General features: G+C 22.7%; 2 protein-coding genes across 5 annotated transcripts in view; one reads left to right on the forward strand and one right to left on the reverse strand.

Moving 5' to 3' along the window:
- LOC122510410 (colorectal mutant cancer protein) overlaps positions 1-21,665 on the forward strand; it is an 84,656-nt gene that overhangs the window by 8,953 nt on the left and 54,038 nt on the right. The window lies entirely within an intron of this gene.
- The window catches only part of LOC122510409 (bumetanide-sensitive sodium-(potassium)-chloride cotransporter), a 45,192-nt gene that overhangs the window by 4,162 nt on the left and 19,365 nt on the right, over positions 1-21,665 (reverse strand). For all 3 annotated transcript variants that reach the window (XM_043625037.1, XM_043625035.1, XM_043625036.1), the window contains exons 2-13: positions 17,070-17,207; positions 16,653-16,713; positions 13,299-13,554; positions 12,828-13,081; positions 9,306-9,420; positions 8,542-8,873; positions 8,221-8,452; positions 7,895-8,016; positions 4,240-4,439; positions 3,922-4,069; positions 3,530-3,771; positions 46-254 (exon numbers count right to left, since the gene is read on the reverse strand). In XM_043625037.1, coding sequence (XP_043480972.1) covers positions 46-254; positions 3,530-3,771; positions 3,922-4,069; positions 4,240-4,439; positions 7,895-8,016; positions 8,221-8,452; positions 8,542-8,873; positions 9,306-9,420; positions 12,828-13,081; positions 13,299-13,554; positions 16,653-16,713; positions 17,070-17,197 — 2,299 coding nt within the window. In that variant the 5' untranslated portion in view covers positions 17,198-17,207. The remainder of the gene's footprint in view (positions 1-45; positions 255-3,529; positions 3,772-3,921; positions 4,070-4,239; positions 4,440-7,894; positions 8,017-8,220; positions 8,453-8,541; positions 8,874-9,305; positions 9,421-12,827; positions 13,082-13,298; positions 13,555-16,652; positions 16,714-17,069; positions 17,208-21,665) is intronic.

A 21,665-nucleotide genomic window follows, 5' to 3' on the forward strand; every position in this document is an offset into this window, starting at 1 on the left:
AGTACGTTGCTCTATTTATAAAAATGTTTTAGTGTTTAGTCATACCTATCGTTGGAACGCTCTGAACTCGCGGAATTCCTGTACTCATACTTAAGTCACTATCCGCGTGCATGAGGGTATTTCCAGCTAGATCATAACTGCTTTGCGCCAAAGTTCCATGATCATCTTCTGACACTCCGTTTGCATTACCAGCGCAATCTAAACCTTCCGATATCCTCAATATAGCAACTGCTAGTTTGTGATCAAAGGCATTGCTGAAAGAAATCATCAAAATTCCTCACTTTCCCTGATTTACATATATATACAAAATTTTCATTTTTTCCCTCACCCTAAAGAATATTTTGATTCACTTTAAGAATTTTCAAATTCAAACCTTTTTGAAATTCAACAACTTTTAAAAATATTATAATTATTATAAAACATGAAGATATCGATCACTCCGAGTCTTCGACTCGGAGCAATCGATATTTTCATGTTTTCTAATAATTAAAGATGACCGACTGACAAAATCAGTCGATAGTAAAAAATCAGTCACTGATTCAAATATATAGAGTTGTGCAAAAAGCTCGAGGCTCGAGGCTCGAGCGAGCTTTTTCGAGCTTTTCATTTTTCGGGCCGAGCCGAGCCGAGCCTAATCAGTTCGAGCTCGAGCCGAGTTCGAGCCGAGCCGAGCTGTGTAAAAAGCTCGAATAGTTTCGAGTACTCGAGTTAATTCGAGTACTCGAATTTTTCGAGCACTCGAGGGAATTCGAGTACTCGAATTTTTTCGAGCTCTGAGTAAATTCGAGTTCTAGAGAAAATTTATAGAATTTTCGCATTTATTATATTTAGCAAATAGAAATATTGATTCAGTAATTCAAAAAAATTCGAAATTTTTTACTTATTAATAGTTTTTTTAGTAAGTCAAAAGCTCGAATCCATTCGAGTACTCGAAAAATTCGAGTACTCGAATTCACTCGAGTGCTCGAATTTAATCGAGTACTCGAATTTACCCGAGTACTCGAATTTTTCGAGTACTCGAAGTCACTCGAGTACTCGAAAATTTCGAGTACTCGATACATCGAGCCGGCTCGGGCTCGGCTCGGCTCGACTTTTCGAGCTTTTTGCACATCTCTACAAATATAGGATTTAAATAAATTTTCAAAAAATTGTCGAATTAATAGAAATTTTGTGAAATTCAACTGAAAATAAATAAAATAATTAAATTTGTTAAAGAATTTCATTAAAAACTTTTTAACAAATCGAATTTTCAAAGTATTTTTATTTAAAAATTGATAAATAATAGAATTTTATAAAGAGTCACATTCTAATGTATTCATGTTTCTTTAGTGCGAAGATTAATAATTAAAATTTTTATTAGTTAATTTAAAAAAAGATACACACTTAAAATTTTTTAATAAATTTGAATTTTCGCAAAGTTTTTTTTTTAAATTCTGAAAAATAAGATTTTTCAAATTTTTCAATTCTGTTGTTTCAAGATAATTGAATTTTTATAAACAAATAATTGAAATAAAATTCTTATGAAGAATTCAATTCTTTGCAAAAAATAACAAATTTTTTTGACAGAAATTCAATTCTTTTTAAACATTTTAATAAAATTTTTAGCAATAATTTAATTATTTTTATAAATAATAAAATTCTTCTGAGGAATTCAATTATTATTGAAAATTTTAATAAAATTCATCCCAGGATTTCAAATATTTTTAAAACATAATTTTTATAAACGAATAATTGAAATTTTTTTTATATTCTATTAAAAATAATTAAATTCTTTTAAAGAATTTTATTTAAATTTTTCTTAAATAATCAAGGGAAGTTAGTCACCGTAATTATAATTTTATTTTTAAAAATTTCTTCGCAATATGTTCAATTATTTTCATAAATAGTTAAAGTCATTGCAGAATTTCAATTATTCTTAATACAATTTTAATGGAATTCCTCGAAAAATGTAATTATTCTTAAAAATTCTATTAAAATTCGTCGACAGAATTCAATTATTTCTGGAAACTGTAAAAAAAAAATTCTTCTCAAGAATTCAATTATTTCCATAAATAGCAAAATTCTTCAGATTTACTAAATTCTGTTGAATATTATTTTTAAATAAAATTCTTCACAAGAATTCAATTATTTTTATAAATTTTCATAAAATTCTAAAAAATAATTTAATTATTTTTAAAAGTAATAAAAATTCTTCCCAGAAATTCAATTATGTTTAAAAATTTGTTTAAATTCTCCTCAAAATTTCAAATATCTTTATAAATAATTAAATTGTTCTCCACAATTCAATTATTTTCAAAAATTTTAATAAAATTCTACGCAAACATTTAATTTTTTTCTTTTATAAATAATAACATTCTTTGCATAAATTCAATTAGTATCAATACATTTTAATAAACTTGAATTAATCAAATTTTCAATTACAATTATGAACAGACAAAATTATTTTAAAATATTGAAAAAATTCTTTGTTTAATTCAATTATTTTCCAAATTTTTATTAAAAATTATTAAAAAAAAAATTATTTTCAAAAAATTTAAAGAAACTCGTCAAAAGAATTTAATTATTCATAAAAAATCTATAGATTTATTTATGTTCGAAATTAAATAAATTTAAATTTGATGAAAAAAAAACCGGGAAAAATTAGGACAAAGCCGGGAAAAACCGGGAATTTTGCTAAACGAAAATAGTAGACAACCTGATATTATTTTATATTATAAGAATATTGTTACTGTAACTCTTTTAAAAACAAACAAATAAAAATTTAAGAAGTCCAAACCAAAAATCCAAAGTAAATGAAATTCAAAAAAGTAAAAAAAAACATTTGTTTCACTTTGGACTTATTTTTTGTCCTGACCAAAAAGTCCAAAGAAATTAAAAATCCAATGAAAAAAATTGAGATATAAAAATGTAATTGGTTGCCTTGAATGAAATTGTCCTTTTTTTGAGTTGCTCATTTCGATGACTTTGAATCGAATGTATAGGTAAACTTATCATTTTAAATTTCTGAAAATAATTAAATTAATCCAGTAATTTAATTGGAATTATATTGAAAAAAATAATTGAATTTTTGTCAAGAATTTAATTTATTTACGAAAATAATTGAATTTTTGGGAAGAATTTTTTTTATTTATGAAAATAATTGAATTTTTCTGAAGAATTTTTTTATTTATGTAAATAATTAAAATCCTGCGATTTTAACATTAACATATTATAAAATTCCGATTTTATAGTGTAAAAAGTAAAAACGTGACTTTTTCACATGATTCATTATTTATTTTGGATATTTTTATTTATTTTAGATTTTTTTTGACTTTTTAGACATTTTTATTTTGGATTTTTTGTACGTTGGACTTTTTTTTCTTAGATTTTTCGTTTTGGATTTTTTGGATTTGATTTTTTGTCTTGTAATCAATTTTTTCCAGTACTTTTAATAATAATCCCCGACTTTTTCTTGACTCTCCTGAATTCTCTGCATTATGGTAAACCTGAATTAACTACAATAATAATATCATAATAAACATCATCTTACTGAAGAACGTTGAAGTATTCTTGAAGTTCTCTATTGTTGCAAGTCGCCCAGTGGGTCTTGTAGCCCATAAGTACCACATTTGGAGCCAATTTTCCAACTCCTGTGGCTTGCATTAAGGCAGACGCCCCCATTTCTAAACTAAGTTCCTCCACAATGTGGTAAAAAGCTTTTATTCGATGTCTTTGGAGCCAAGAATATCCAGTTCTCAAATGATTCGTGCGCACTCGATAAGAAAGACGAGTCTGTAAATGTAGAGTCAAAAACCCAATTTTAAAAAACTTTTTCAACTTCAACATAATTAGTATAATACCTAATATTAAAATTCATCGTGAGATATTTTTCATAGACGAATTCTTTCCAAGTAATTATATTTATGAAATATTTAATCATACCGGATAAACTTCCCCACATATAAGTAATGAATTATTCTTAGTGATGAGATTTGCAAGGTGAAGTAAAGCTGGCCTTGTATTTGGTGATCCTGTAAGCGCCAGAATTTGGGGTGCATAATTTTTCACGTGTTCATCCATTGAATTCAGTCTGAAATCAAATAAAACATTCATCTAATTAATCATTCTATTCGTGGGATGAAATATTTTTTTTACATTCTCTTTGCTTTTTTTTAATAAATCAATACTAATGAACTATCATGCAGTATAATTAAATACTAATGAATTATTGTGTAAAGTAATTAAGTAGAAATATAATACTTGTAAGCAATTGAAAGCGCCGTCTTGTACGTTTGCGCTTGTGTGCTGCTTCCCCAATTGACATCTGGCTTTCGATAAACGACAATGAGATAAAGCGCGAAAATAATCACAAACGTAATTAGTGATGTTGCCCAGTCAATTAGAAACATAATTGACACGCACAAAATGAATCCCATTAATGAGAGCCATGTGTTGTAATACTAATTAACAATCAAACAAAAATTTTTATCAGTATAATCATTAGAAATCTTTTGGTTGGTTTCAATGTACATTAATTCAAGGTGGACACATGTCAGTAAAATCAGGGAAATGTCAGGGAAACAAATTTTTTGTCAGGGAAATTAAGAAAATTGAGACTTTTTTGACTTATTTTCAAAAATTGCGACTATTTCGACTTTTCTTCCAAACATTGCAACAAAATATACTAAAATTTTTAGTAAAAAAGTGCAACTTATTTTGATTTTTTATAATGCGAAAAATATCTAAACAAATCTTTCAAAAATTGTTTTTGAATCATTTTTTATCATTCTAAAATTTTTCAAATATATCTATAATAAAATCTTTTTGAATAGTTGAAATTTTATCAAATTTAATTGAAAATAATTACATTTTTTTTTTAAGTATTTTGTTACAATTTTTGAAAATTATCTTTTGAAGAATTTTAATTGCAAACTTTGAAAATAATTTAATTCTCGAAAATTTTAATGAAAAATCTTAAAAGGAAAATTTAAAAATGAAAATTAATGAAAATTAGTTTCTAATTCTTTAAAATTCAATGTTTTTGATAACTGAATCAGGTATCAAAAATTTTAATGAAAAATCTTTAAAAGTAAATTTAAAAATAAAAATTAATGAAACTAAGCTTCTATAATTCTTTAAAATTCAATATTTTCAGTATTTTTAATTACATATTCGAACAATGTAAATAAAAAAAATGAATGAAAATTTACTTTTTGGACTTATTAAAATTTTTAACAAATTATGGTCGGTCCTGTTTATAATTAAAAATTTTCAAAAATTTGATCATTTTTATTTATATTTTTCAAAAATTCAATTATTTAAAAAAACATTACCAAATTTCAATTATTTTTCATAAATTTTACCAAATTTCAATTATTTTTGAAGGATTTTACCAAATTTTAATTATTTTAAAAATATTTTATCAAATTTCAATTATTCTTCAAAGATTTTACCAAATTTCAATTATTCTTAAAAAGTTTTAATAAATTTCAATCATTTCTGAAATATTTTATCAAATTTCAATTATTTTTCGAAGATTTTAACAAATTTTAATCATTTTTGAAATATTTTATCCATTTTCAATTATTTTTCAAAGATTTTACAAAATTTCAATTATTTAAAAAAAATTTTAATAAATTTCAATAATTTCTGAAATATTTTATCAAATTTCAATTATTTTTCATAAATTTTACCAAAATTCAATTATTTTTGAAGGATTTTACCAAATTTTAATTATTTTAAAAATATTTTATCAAATTTCAATTATTCTTCAAAGATTTTACCAAATTTCAATTATTCTTAAAAAGTTTTAATAAATTTCAATCATTTCTGAAATATTTTATCAAATTTCAATTATTTTTCGAAGATTTTAACAAATTTTAATCATTTTTGAAATATTTTATCCATTTTCAATTATTTTTCAAAGATTTTACAAAATTTCAATTATTTAAAAAAAATTTTAATAAATTTCAATAATTTCTGAAATATTTTATCAAATTTCAATTATTTTTCATAAATTTTACCAAAATTCAATTATTTTTGAAGGATTTTACCAAATTTTAATTATTTTTTAAATATTTTACAAAATTTCAATTATTTTTAAAAAATTTTACCAAATTTTAATTATTTTTGAAATATTTTACTAAATTTCAATTATTTTTCAAAGATTTGAACAAATATTTATTATTTTTGAAATATTTTATCAAATTTTAATTATTTTTCAAAGTATTAATTAAATTTCAATTATTTTTCAAAAATTTTAACAAATTTTCAATTATTTTTATATTTCAAATATTTTTTAAAATAATTAAATTGTTCTCCACAACTAAATTATTTTTAAAAACTTTAATATAATTTTTCGAAAACATTTAATTATTTTCAAAAATAATAATAACATTCTTTTTAAGGATTTAATTACTTTTATAAATATGTAGTAAAATTCTTTGCAGAAATTCAATTAGTATCAATACATTTTAATAAAATTGAATTAATCAAATTTTCAAATTACAATTATGAACAGACAAGATTATTTTAAAAAATTGAAAAAATTCTTTATGTAATTCAATTATTTTGAAAATTTTCAAAAAAAATAATTTTCAATTTTTTTTTTCAATTAAAATTATTAAAAAAAGCATTATTTTCAAAAAATTTAAAGAAACTTGTCAAAAGAATTTAATTATTCATAAAAAATCAAATTTTAACAAATTTTCAATTATTTTAAAAATATTTTATCAAATTCTAATTTTTTTTTTAAATATTTGATCAGATTTCTATTATTTTTCAAAGATTTCACCAAAGTTAAATTATTTTTCAAACATTTTAACAAATTTCAAATATTTTTGAAATATTGTATCAAATTACAATTATTTTTCAAAGATTTTACCAAATTTCAATTTTTTTTTCTAAAAATTTTAATAAATTTCTATAATTTTCGAAAAATTAAATTAAAATATTTTTAAAAAATTGATTATCAGAATTGTTTTATTAATAATTTTTTAATATTCAATTATCTTTGAACAATGTAAATAAAAATTTATGAAAATTTTTCTTTTCAAAAATTTAATAACTTTAGGAAAAATTATGAAGAGTTGCAATTATTATAAAAAATTGAATTTTTTTATTTAAATAATTGAATTCTAGAAGAACTTAAATTATTAATAATAAAAATAATGCTAATAATAATAAGTTAAATTAATTAATTCAGAGATGAAATTTAGTTGAAAATTGTAGAAAATAATTAAATCCAGGAAGGGTTATAATTGTAATTTTTAGAAATTATTAAAATTCATAAATTTTACTCATTTCCCGTAAACATTCATACTTTCCTGTAAAAAGAATTTTGTCAGAGAGAGTAATTTTAATGTCAGGGAAATGTCAGGGAAACTGATAAACTGAAACTTGTGACCACCCTCAATTAATATAAAACTAAAGCGATTTAGATTCGTGATCTAAAATACACATGTAGTCGAAAACTTACTATATAAAGGGTCGATTTAGAATCGTGATTCTGATTAATGGAAAACTAATGGAAATGAAAAGTAGAATTTGATCTTTTTGTTATCTTTAAATCTAAAAAAATCGTGGGTGTTTTATTGATTTTTCGATAGCTAGTTTTTTGCTACTTTTTTAAAATTAATTATCGAGTACGAAGCCTTATTTTAAACATACAGAAACAGAATAGTGATAAAAGGTACTTCAGGCCCGTTTAGAAATTATGCCATGGCTCTAATCAGGGCCAAGTCCGGCCAGATCTGGCCCCGATCTGGGAAGGTGTTTCATGCCATATTATGCTCAAAATATGTCAATTTCTACACGAGGGGTAAAATGTTGAAAAATCTTGAGAAACATTTGTGGAAAGTTTTTGAAAAATAATAAGTTGATAAGGTCTTATTCGCGCAGAATGATTGATACAAACCTTGAATGTTGGACGCCAACCCAAGGGACGAACGAGGGCGGCGTGGAATGTACAAAAATTGATGAGGGCATAAGATGCGAGGTAGAAGTTTGAAATAAGTGGTGCCACCAAGTTCAAATTTGCTGAAAATTTAAATATTTCAACATTTAGAAGAAGCTTTCCTTATTATCATTAATATTCTAATATAAAGATGTTCCTCAAGTTAGCGTTGACTCTCAGCGTCAAAAACTATTATTTGGGGTTCGATTTCGTGGAAAAAAAAATTGTTTTTGATGCTTAGCGACAGCGTCGACGCTAACTTTAGGGAGATAAAGAAATTAATTCACCTATTAAGACGAAGAGAACGGCTACAAGAAAAGTTAGCACATAGCCTCTGTAGGGCTCTCCGGATTTTCCATATCCTTTACTAAAAAATATCAAACCAGGATAGATTTTATCTTGACCGAGAGCTTGTATTAAGCGAGGAACGGATAGTAGATTCGTTAAGGCCGTGGAGAGTGTCGCTGCAAAACAACCAGCGTAAATAAACGGTCCCCAAACTGACATAAGTTGCATTATCTGAAAATAAGAAGCATTAAATTTCTAAACCGCAAAAAGGCATTATTCAATTTCAATTATTCAATAAAATTTCCTTAAAAATGTCTTACCGAATAATCATTGTGAAGACCATACTTTATACAGTCAACACCTGCAACGCACTCCACTATCGTATTGTTTGCAACAATACCACTGGCAACTCTCGAAGCAGCCCCTCCGGCGAAAAGAACGAATGTCACATAACTAATCATTGATATTAATAGGGCTAGGAGTGTGCCAGTTGGGATGCTGCTCGCCGGATCTTTCAGATCCCCGGAAATATTAGCACCTGCTTGAATCCCAGTGACTGACGGAAAGAAAATGGAAAAAATAGAGAAGAAAGTCTGATTCACGTTCTCAGAGTATCGATAATCCGGTCCCCAATTATCCATAAAAGTTTTACCTATTCAATTTGAAAATAACAACATTTCATTAAGCTTCATTCATTGACATAATGATCTTGACAAAATTATCATAAAAAGAACATGTGTAATTCACGAGATTGTGCGAAATATCTGAGGCGAAATCTTGGAAAATGAATATATACGTATGGTTCATATATATTTATAGATCAAATATATATATACTCAGGGTGGGAGTTCCAATCGCAGGCTCAAGAGAGGAATTGCTTTTGTTTGTTTATCGAAGAAAAGTAAATTATAAATACGAAAAAGAGGGGAAACATTGCTAATAGTTTTTATGACTTGGCAAAAAAAAGTCTTATTTTCCTCTCAAATATTTTTCTTCTCCCAGTATGATAGAATATTTCCTATTCCAAAAATAATACATTTCAATAGATTGAATAATAATAATAATAATAATACTTTTTACTAACTTGAAAATCCTGCAAATCCTTGAGATTTTTGTTGCAATGTTGATGGACCAATTAAAGACCCAATGAGAAAGTCGAAAATTGCCGCTGTAATGATGGCGATAAGAAAATTCTGCGCCTGATTAAATAAGGGTTCTTTAATTATTTTATTTTTATATGATTCTCAAGAGCTCACAGTAAATCGTGAGGTATTAAAAAGTGTTGCAGATTAAATTAACACCAAAAAAGATTAAAATAATCAATATGTTATTTTTTACAATGAATGAAATTTTAGTTCATTCAATTTTTTTATAACTGTAAAACATGAAGATATCGATAACTCCGAGTCTTCGACTTGGAGTAATCAATTTCTACATATTTTATAATAATTAAAGATGACCAAGTAATAAAATCATTATTTTATATTATAAGAATATTATACTTCTTCAAAATTATTTTCATTACTCCAATTCAATTATTATTTTCAAAAATTCTTAACTACAATTTTACTTTATATCTATTATTTTTAATAATTTTCGAAAAAGTTCTTTGGCAATTTTCAAATTCATTTGTTTACAATATTCAATTTCACGAAATTTCAATTATTCCTAAATTCTTTAATTAAATGCATATTAGAAAATAAAAACTTCAAATAATATAAGAGAAAATTCAATTAAACTTTTTCGAAAAAATTAATTTCAAAATTCAATTATTTCTAAAAATCCACGCTTTATTGCTTTTAATATTCAATTATAATCTAAAATTTTAACTGAAATTCATTTTTATGAAATGAAAATCAATTTTTATTATAAAATTCTACAAGAATTTAATTATTTAAATGCAAAAGTAAATAATTTATTGAATAATTCAATGTTTCTCAAAATTTAATTCTCATAGAGAATTTTATTCACAAATTTTTAAATAATTGAATTCTTTTGTCGAATTTTATTAAAACTTGCATGAACATAATCACTTTTTTCAAGGAATTCAATTATAATTGTATGAAAAATAATTGAAACGCTGCGATGAGTTTTATTATAAGTAAAAATAATTGAATCATTAAGAAGAATTTTATTACTCTTGAAAATAATTGAATTTCTGCAATAATTTGTAACATCTCTAAAATTAAATTTCTTTCTAACGTTTTTAACTAAAATTCTTCAATAAATCTATTATTTTTAATAATTTTTAAAAAAGTTCTTTGAGAATTTTGAAATTCATTCGTTTACAATTCAATTTTACAAAATTTCAATTATTCGGAAATTCTGCAATTAAATATTATATTGAAAAATAAAAACTTGAAATAATTTCAATAAAAATCCTATTTAAACTTTTAAAAGGAATTAATTCTACAGAATTGTTTGTCAAAAATATGAAAATATTAGAATTTCAATTATTTTAATTTGAAACTTTTTCAAAATTTAATTATTTCTAAAAATCCACGCAATAATGCTTTTAATATTCAACTATCTAAAATTTTAACTAAAATTCGTTTTTAATTCAATTTTTATTAGAAAATTATACGAGAATTCAATTATTTAAATACAAAAATAAATAATTTATTAAAAAATTGAATTTTTATGAAGAATTTTATCAAAATTTTTTAAAATAATTGAATTCCGGAGAGAAATATTATTATTTATGAAAATAATTATTTTCTTGTGAAGAATCTTATTTAAAATTTTCGAAATAATTAAATTTCTCAGAATTTTTTAAAACTTTTTGAAAATAATTAAATTTCATTAAAAAATTGAAAATAATTGAAATCTGACGAAGAATTTTATTAAATTTTTTTTTAATAATTAAATTCTTGTAGAAATGTTTATTATTGGAAAAAAATTAAATTTTTTTTTGAGAATTTTATTAAAATTTCTTAAATAATTGAATGGCTTTGAAGAATTTTATTTTATTCGAAAATAATTGAATTATCTTGAAGATTTTTATAAACATTTTGGATAATAATAATTGTATTCCTAGGAAGAATGTTATATTTCACGAAAATAATTGTATTGACCAATTTTATTATAATTTTTCAAATTTATAAAGCATTTTGTCAGAAATTTTTTAAAATAATTGAATTCTCGAGAAAAATTTTATTATTTATGAAAATAATTGATTTTTTGAGATGAATTTTATTATTCTTGAAAATAATTGAATTTTTGCAATAATTTGTAACTTCTCTAAAATTCAATTTTTTTTCTAGTGTTTTTAACTATAATTCTTCAATAAATCCATTATTTTTAATAATTTTTAAAAAAGGTTCTTTGAGAATTTTCAAATTCATTCGTTTACATTTCAATTTTACAAAATTTCAATTATTCGGAAATTCTGCAATTAAACATATATTGAAAAATAAAAACTTGAAGTAATTTCAATAAAAATCCTATTAAATTTGTAAAAAGAATTAATTCTACAGAATTGTTTGTGAAAAATATGAAAAATTAAGAATTTCAATGATTTTAATTTGAAACTTTTTCAAAATTTAATTATTTCTAAAAATCCACGTTATAATTTAATATTTAATTATAATCTTAAATTTTCACTGCAATTCATTTTTAAAACCATTTTTTATTAGTAAATTCTACGAGAATTCAATTATTTAAATACACAAATAAATAATATATTAATTTCATGTTTCTTAAAATTAAATTTTCGTAAAAAATGTTATCAACAAATTTTTTAAATCATTAAATTCTTTGGGTGAATTTTAATAAAATTTTTAAGAATAATTAAATTTTTCGAGGAATTCGATTAAAATTGCATTAAAAATAATTGAAATTATGCAATGAGTTTTATTATTTTTGAAAATAATTGAATTTCTAAAAGAATTTTCTCATTTATAAAAATAATTGAATCCTTGTAAAAATGTTATTATTTATAAAAATAATTGAATCCTTGTAAAAATGTTATTATTTATGAAAATAATTGAATTATTGCGAAGAAATTTATAAAAAAAATTTGTAAATAATTGAATTCCTGTAAAAAATGTTATTATTTATGAAAATAATTGAATGTTTGCGTAGAATTTTATTGAAATTTTTTCTAATAATGGAATTCTTTTGGAAAGTTTTATTGAAATAGTAGATATTGAAAATTATTGAATTTTAGAAAACTTTTGAAAATAATTGAAATTTTGACAAGAATTTGATTAAAATTTTGTAAAATAATTGAATATCGGAGAAGAATCTTATTATTTATAAAGAGAATTGAAATTTTGACGAGAATTTTTTTAAATTTTTGAACACAATTGAATTTAGTAACTATGTTACTAAGTTAGTTAGTAAGTTAGTAGCTTACTATTCTCCCTGGAGAAGCTAAATTCGTTGAATTTTTACAAATCGTTGACTTTGGTGTTTTATTTAAAGTAAAATTTGATTCATAGTTAAAAATAACACCAAAATAGATTATTTTAATCCTTTCTGGTGTTAATTTAATCCTAGAGAGATTAAACTGTTGCAGATTATTTCAATCCATTCTGGTGTTATTTTAACACCTCACGTTTTACTGTGAGATTATCGTAAGATTAAAATATTTTTACAAGTTTACCTTCGACTCCCATTCCATACCGATTGCGCAAATTAAGATCATCACCAAAAGAGCAATTGTGCCAATAATTCTGACATCATAAGCAGCATTGTCAATAATTTTAAGTCCATTTTCTTTAAGTAATTGATTCAATGAGTCGCAAAATCCTATTGTGTTCATTGATGCTGCCACCGCATTGGCAAAGGCAAAGACTATTCCTACCGAGGCTCCAAATTCTGGTCCCAATGATCTGGATATAATGAAATAAATACCACCTGAAAGAATGAGAAATGTTTATATTAGTAAAATACAAGTTTTGTTTTATTATAAAGAAATTTGATTTTAATAAGTGAAAAAGAGTTGTTATTATTATTGATATTAATTTATAAAAATGTTGGAGTGTATTAATTTGAATATAAAATTTATCTTTACGGGAAATACTTTATTTATAGTGGCAGGGCCACTCCTTCGGAAAAGGTAACTTCAACACACCTCCCTTTACTTCTCCATTAGTGCTAATTGCACTCAAGCTTAGAGTCGTGATGACGCATACAACAGCTGATATCCCGATTATGATGATACTTTGATAAATTCCCGCTTGCGCAACCACCCAGGACAATCGCAAAAATAACATAACACCCCATATATTCAAAAGACATGGTATCAAAACTCCCTGAATCCATCCTAATTTTATTCCATTGTGAACGGGAGGTCCAACCCCAGTCTGCCCCGTCTCGACGTTTGTGTTCTGGAAAGAAATATTCTCCTTTAGATAAATCATTCATATTATTTTTCCTTTTAAGTTTTTTCCTTTTTTGCAATTTATACATCTTTTAAATTACCGTATTTAAATATAGCAAGCTTCGCACTCATCTACTAAAACCTACTTTTTACTACTTTTTTACGTTATGCTACTATTTGGAAATTTTTTTAGATTTCAACCACTAAAAGCTAATATTTCTGTTTATTTTTTTTTTTAGAATTTCCACTACTTTATTCGATAATACTAGAAATAAAAAAAATTATTCTCAAAAATTATAATCAAATTCTTTAAGACGATTCAATTATTTTAAAAAATATTCGAAATTCAATTATTTTCAATATTTAGTATTTTTATAAATGTTCGCAAAAGAATTCAATTATTTAAAGAAAAAATTGATAACATTCATCCAAAATTCAATTATTTTCAAAAATAATAAAACTCATAGCGCAGAATTTCAAATATTTTTAATCCAATTTTAAATTAATTAATCGAAAAATTCAATTATTTTCACAAATAAAGTTTTCCACAAGAAGTCAATTATTTAAAATAAAATTTTCATAATATTTATTATATTTCAAAAAAATTAATTATTTAAAACAATGTTTATAAAATTCTTATGAAGAATTCAATTATTTTCAAAATAACAAAATTTTTCACAGAAATTCAATTCTTTTTACACCATTTTAATAAATTTTTTCGCAATAATTCAATTATTTTCATAAATAATAAAATTCTTCTCAAAAATTCAATTACATTTTCATAAATAATAAAATTTCATAAGAATTCAATTAATTCAAAATAGCGTTTAAAAAAAGAAAATTAGAAAAAAATCAATTATTTATACAATTCTTCACAATTCTTCATTAATTTAAATACTTTCACTAATAATAATATTTTTCATGGAAATACAATTATTTAAAAAAATTGTTGATATAATTCTAAACAATAATTCAATTATTTTCATAAATAATAAAATTCTTCTCAGGAATTCAATTGTTTTTTGACAATTCTTAGCAACTATTCAATTATTTTCATGGATAATAAAATTCATCGCATGATTTCAATTATTTTTTATACAATTTCACAGAAATTGCTCAAAAAATGTAATTATTCTTAAAAATTTAATTTCAGTTCCTCGAAAAAATCAAATATTTTTAAAAAATGTTTTTTTTTTTAAATTTTTTGAAAGAATTCAATAATTATTTACAGAAATATAAAAATTTTTCACAGGATTTCAATTATTTTTAAATATTTTTATAAAATTCTTCCCATGAATTCTATTATTTCATAAAAAATAAAATTCTTCTCAGGAATTCAATTATTTTTAAAAATTCTTAGCAAATATTAAAATTTTTCACAGGATTTCAATTATTTAAAAATATTTCAATAAAATTGTTTGAAAAAAATCAATTATTTGAAATACAATTTTAATTAAATTTTTTTGAAACAATTCAATTATTCTTTTAGATTTTAATAAAATTCTTCCTAAGAATTCAATTATTTACATATAAATAATTCTTCGAATGAATTCAATTATGTCGATTAATAACAAAATTATTCCTGAAAATTCAATTATTTTGAGGCATTTTAATAAAATTCTTTGCCAAATTCAATTATTTTCATAAATATCAATATTTATCAGAAGAATTCAATTATTTTCAAAAGTAATAAATTTCTTCTTGGAAATTCAATTATTATATTAAAAAGATTCTAATAAAATCGTTCGCAAGAATTCAATTATTTTCATGAATAATAAAATATTTTTTTGGATTTCAATTATTTTTAAGAAAATTTAATAATATTTACCACAGACATGCAATTATTGTGAAAAATTTTAATAGAATTCTTTGTAAAATTTAATTATTTTTAAAAACTTTTTGCACATCAATGATTTTCAATATCTACTATTTTCATATATTTCCAAACAGAATTCAATTATTTAAAAAATTTTTTGTAAAAAAAAAAAATTCAATTTTATTTATAAGAAAAATTTCTCAGGAATTAAATAATTCAGATTAGAATTTGCATAAAATTAGTCGAAAGAGATCGATTATTTAAAATTTTTTATAAATTTCTGCCCAAGAATTAAATTATTTTGATAAATATTTAAATTCTTTCATGAATATTTAAATTCGTTGCAGGAATTGAATTTATTAGCAGGATAAGAAAAAAGTAATTATTTTTGATGAAAATTAGGAAAAAGTTAGGAAAGAAAAAATATAAAATGGAATTTTTGTCAGTTTTGTGAAGTGTCCAAAACGAGCTTTTTTGGGTGTCAAGTGTAATTTTTCGATATCTACTTTTTTCCTACATTTTTTTAGTTTGAAGGCTACTTTTTGCTACTTTTTTAAAAATTAATTATCGAGTGCGAAGTCTGATATAGGTACACCAATTTATAAGAAACAAAAATATCTATATATCTATAAAAGAACTTCCTTCTTCATCTTTGCTTTTCATATTTACTGCTTGTAAACGATAATATTTTTGTCAATAACAGCAGATATAATTAGCAGATATATTTTTAATTTAACACACTTTTTCTAAGAATATAAAATTAAGTCAAAAAACATAACAATTTTGATGCCTTTTTTTTGTCTATTTGATATCCTTATAGAAAAATTGTGCGACAATGTTTTAAATTGAAGAAAAAAACATGCGCTTGAATATCTCCGATTATATTGAAGAGAAATGGTTCATTCTCTCATTGAAAGTAAAACTGAACGATATAATTGTTTTTGACTTGATCTACCCTAGACCTCAAATGAATTAACATTGATTTGAAGAGTTTTTAATTTAATGGAATGGTATCTGGAACAAGAATCGTAGACCAATAGCACATTATTTGTTGCGTGAGCCAAAGGAAAACACATACACATATTTCGACTTGTGGATATATAAAATGCATTCAAGAGACTTTGATTTTTCCTTCATTTAATAGTTATCAAGGTCATAGTCGTTCAATTTGTCAATTGAAGCAGTGTCCTTTGAAAATAGCAACGTCATAAGCGTAACTAATCCTAGAATAACTTTTTAAACTGATGGGTATATCGCAATAAGCCATTTGAAAATATAAAAAGCTCTACCTTCGTGGGGTTTCCATCGTGTAGTTCACCTAAAGATGGCCTTTTTGCTCGTCTACTTAATCTGCAACAGAATTCAAACATCGGTGGAGAAAATGAATAAAGTAACTTTTACTGTACTTTCGAAGTAAAACTTACATTGACTATAGTAAAGTTTACTACTTGTGCCTATTTTTGACGATTTTTGGCAACTTTTGACTATTTTTGGAGTAAAAGTTGCTACGATCGAAGTATGTTTTTGTAAAAGTTGGTTCGAGCATAGCATTTACTTTGAATGTAGTAAAAGTTGCAATAACAAAAATGCGCACAAGTTCCAGACAGTTCTGGTTTTACTGAAGTAAATATAGTAAAAGTTACTCTATATTTTTCGTCGTGTATTAAAACGGCTTAAAATGCTTTTTGTATTTTTATTATATTTACCTATAGTGATCCAATCGAGGGACTACGTCCCATAATCCATTAACATTTAATGTCATGGTGTTCCTTTTACCGTGATAGTCATTAGCTTCAATGTCTCCGCCAACTTTGTTCAGGAATCGCCCATCCATTCCTCCAATTCTAAAAGGACATTAATTCATTATTTTAAAAAGTAGTTGAATTTTACTTGACAAATTTTAATCTCTCTGAGGAAGTTTTAATATTTGTTGTGTTTTGTAACAGATTTTTGTGTCTTTACTTTTATTTGCATTGTAACAAATTAATATTCTTCTCAGATCTTTCGTGAGTTTGTTACTAGCCACGTTTTTTGACTCTTAAATTTTTCAAAATTGTTAAACAAAATTTACTTTTCTAAAAACACTCTGATGGTGATACTGAACTTGTACCAAAAAGTCAGTTATTTGTACTTATTTAAAATTGATCGTTTGACCAAAGTTTTCAATAATTTTATTGTTTTCTCAAAATGTTTGTGGTAATAATATCAGGGTTGTCTCAGGTCAGGGAAGTCAGGGAAATTAGAATTGGTCAGGGAAATCAGGGGAAAGTCAGGGATTTTTATTAAAAGTATTGAAAAAAATTTAATTTTTAGAAATTTATAAGAAAATTCTGAATTTTTGAGTCTTTTTTGTTTACCTCATAAACTATGAAAATGCCACGAATTCTAATACAAAACCTTCAATTTTTTCTATTTCTGACAATAATTTCCTTTTAAATAACTTCATTCTTCAAGAACTACCATAAAATTATTACTTAGAAAATAGTTAATGAATAATTTTACTTAAAAATTTCGAAATTAATTGGATTTCAAAAGAGTTGCGTTTACAATCTTCATAAATAGATGAACTTGACAGGTTTCAATTTGAAATTTTAGTAAATATCAATTTTTAATGAATTTAAATAGAAATTTTAAGAACAACTGATTACAGAAATCCAATTATTTTCAAAAGTGATAAACTTCTTCGCATAAATTCATTTATGTTCAAAAATTTTTAAAGATTCTCGTAAAAATTTAAATTATCTTTAGAAATAATTAAATTCTTCTCCGAAATTCAGTTATTTTCAAAAAGTTTAATAAAATTCTTATAGCAAAATTTCAATTATTTTCAAAAATTTCCCTCATTTCAATTAATTTTAATATCTGCGATTTTAATAAAATTTTCCTAAAGAATTCAATTTTTTAAACAAAATTTTAATAAAAATCTCACAGGAATTCAATTACTTACCAATTTTTTATAAAATTCTTCGCACCAATTCAATTATTTTTAATTTTTTAATAAAGTTTTTCGAAATAATTGAAATATATTCGGAAAATTGAAAAAAATAATTCTTAAAAATTCAATTCTTTAGGAAAATTTAAAAAAATTCTTTTAAAAATTCTATTATTTAAAAAATGGTGACAAAATTCTTTACAAGATTTAGTTAATAAAATTCTTCTGAAGAAATCAATTATTTTCATAAATAATAAAATTTTTCTCAAGAATTCAATTAATTTAAAAAATTTTAATAAATTTTATAAATTTGAAAAATTATAATAAAATTGATTAATAAAATTATTTTCGTAAAATAAAACATTCTTCCTAGGAATGCAATTGAAATTATTGTCAAAAATTTTTATAAAAATCTTTGAAACAATTCAATTATTTTCGTTAAAAATAAAATTCTTCACAAGAATTTTTCTTTTTTCATAAATAAACATTTCCGCAGGAATTTAATTATTTTAAAAAAATTTAATAAAATTCTTCTTCAGATTTCAATTATTTTCAATTTTTCAATAAAATTTCTCGATGTAATTTATTTATTTTCAAAAAGTTTTAAAAAATTCTGGAAAATTCAATTATTTCGAAAAATGTAAATAAAATTCTTTAAAAAATTCTATTATTTAAAAAAATGTTGTCAAAATTCTTTACAAGATTTATTTAATAAAATTCTTGTCGAAAAATAAATTATTTTCATAAAGAATAAAATTTTTGTCGAGAATTGAATTATTTTTAAAAATTTCGATAAAATTCTTCATAAATTTGAAGAATTATAATAAAATTGATCAATACAATTATTTTCGTAAAATATAACATTCTTTCTAATAGGAATACAATTATTATTTTCAAAAATGTTTATAAAAATCTTTGAAACAATTCAATTATTTTCGTTAAAAATAAAATTCTTCGAAGCAATTCAATTATTTAAGAAATTTTAACAAAATTCTTCACAAGAATTTAATTTTTTTTCAAAAATAAACATTTTCATAGGAATTCGATTATTTAAAATAAATTTAATAAAATTCTTCGTCAGATTTCAATTATTTTCAATTTTTTAATGAAATTTCTCGATAGAATTTAATTATTTTCAAAAAGTTTAAAAAATTCTGAGAAATTCAATTGTTTCGCAACAATTTTGATAGAATGCTTTACAAATTTGAAAAATTATAATAAAATTGATCAATATACAATTATTTTCGTAAAATTTTAAAAAATTCTGAGAAATTCAATTATTTAAAAAAATTTGAATTAAATTCTTCACAAGAAAATAATTATTTTCATAAATAATAATAATTTTTTTAATAAAATTTGTTGCAAGAATTCAATTATTTCCATAAATAACAAAACTTATCGTAGAATTTCAATTATTTTTTATACAATTTTAAAAAGAAAATTATAGAAAATTGCATTTATTCTTTAATTTTTTTTTAAATTCCTCGAAAGAATTGAATTATTTTTAAAAATTTTGATAAAATTCTTCATAAAAATTCAATTTTAAGAAATATTCAATTATTTAATAAATTATTTATTTTTGTATTTAAATAATTGAATTCACGTCGTTGAATTTTCTAATAAAAATTGATTTAAAAACGAATTTTGGTTAAAATTTTAGATAGTTGAATATTAAAAGCATTATTGCTTAAATTTTTAGAAATAATTGAATTTTGAAAAGGGTTCAAATTAAAATCTTTGAAAATTTGAATTTATAGTTACAATATTCTTATGATGTAAAATAATGTTTTTATAACTCTGTTATATTAAATTTATCATAAATTTTTTTTCTGAAGGTTTGAATTTGAAAATCTTAATTCCTATATGGAAAAATAATAATGATTGAATATTTATTTAAAAAAGAAGTTATTGATGTTTTCGAATAATGTTACTTTTAAAGAAATTTGTAAATAAATGTAATAGAACATTTTTTTTGAGTATCTAATAATTTTTGGAGTGAATCAGAATATTCTTCAGTGTTAGGGAAAAAGTCTAAATTTTGTCTGAAAATCAGGGAAAAGAAAATTTAATTTTTGTGCGGCAACCCTGAATATGCGTACACATTAAATTTAAAATTTGCAATTTAATGTATATGTATATTGTTCTAAACCCAAAAGTCTAAATCTGTAATTAATAATTATTGAAATTTTTAATTTTTAAATATTTTAATAAAGAGACAGTTAATAGATTTCTATTGACTCATATCTTTCCAACTATTATAGAAGTGTACTTTGCAGTAAAAGAAAATAAAGACATAATTTCTCTTTCTCTAATACTTAAGAGGTAGGGTGTGTCCATTAAGACTATCTTCTGCCCTAAAGGCTGCAAAAACAAACCCCTCTTGTTATATGTCGTATAACATCCCCACTGTACAACATGTATATTTCATCCTCCCGGGACTTTTATTAAGATAACTTTTACGAGAGTTGTTGTTCAATTAATTAATCTAATGTTTTTCGTTCCTCTAAATCTCTATTCTCTGTTATTTCAATATATTTTTTAAATTAAAAAAAATAATACAATAAAAGCAAAAAAAAAAAAAAAACAACAATGAAATAACATAATTCATTTGTTTTAAATAAGATGAATGCTAGTTACATAAAATGTAAGCTGAGATAATTATTTTTACAAATTTGTTTTTTCATAATAAATCTACCTTCGACTGCAAATTGTATATATATATAGGCGCACCTATAATTTGAAAATTAAAAGTTTTCTACTGAAATAGGTTCTCTCTTTAGTCTTTAGGATACTTGTAAATTACATAAATTATCGTTTCTTCAATACCATTCATTAAAACACGCATTTATACACTTTTTTCTAGTACCAAAGACATTCTTCGTTTTCTTGTGCGTTATTATGTCATAAAGTTGGAAGGATTTTTTTTTGCACATTTATCACAATTTACATGTTTCATTGAACATGTAACATTATTTAAAGGTTGAAATCTTAAAATTCAAGTTTAATGATTATTTTCAGTTATAAATTGACCTCTAGGTTTTTTAAACAACCTTGTCCTGAATAGTCCCATAATTCTATTAAAGATTCAAGTGAGAGAAACATTTTGATTCCAAACACTTTTCCTATATATAAAAATAAATGAAGAACAAATATTTTCTTTTTTGTGATTTTATAAATAAGATTTAAAAAATTTATATTTAAATTTATATTTTATGTGTGAGATTTTATTTTATTTTTTTTTTTTGAAGTAAATTTTTCAAGGTCAAAAATAGTTTTCCATGAAGCCATGTTCATCTCCGTTACTGTCTCTTTAATCAATGAGAGGTTTCGTGAAAGTGCTTTTCCATTAAATGGCACACACACTATTCCA

This window comes from Leptopilina heterotoma, unplaced genomic scaffold (assembly GCF_015476425.1).
Source record: "Leptopilina heterotoma isolate Lh14 unplaced genomic scaffold, ASM1547642v1 Lhet_68, whole genome shotgun sequence".
Classification (NCBI taxonomy): Eukaryota; Metazoa; Arthropoda; class Insecta; order Hymenoptera; family Figitidae; genus Leptopilina; species Leptopilina heterotoma.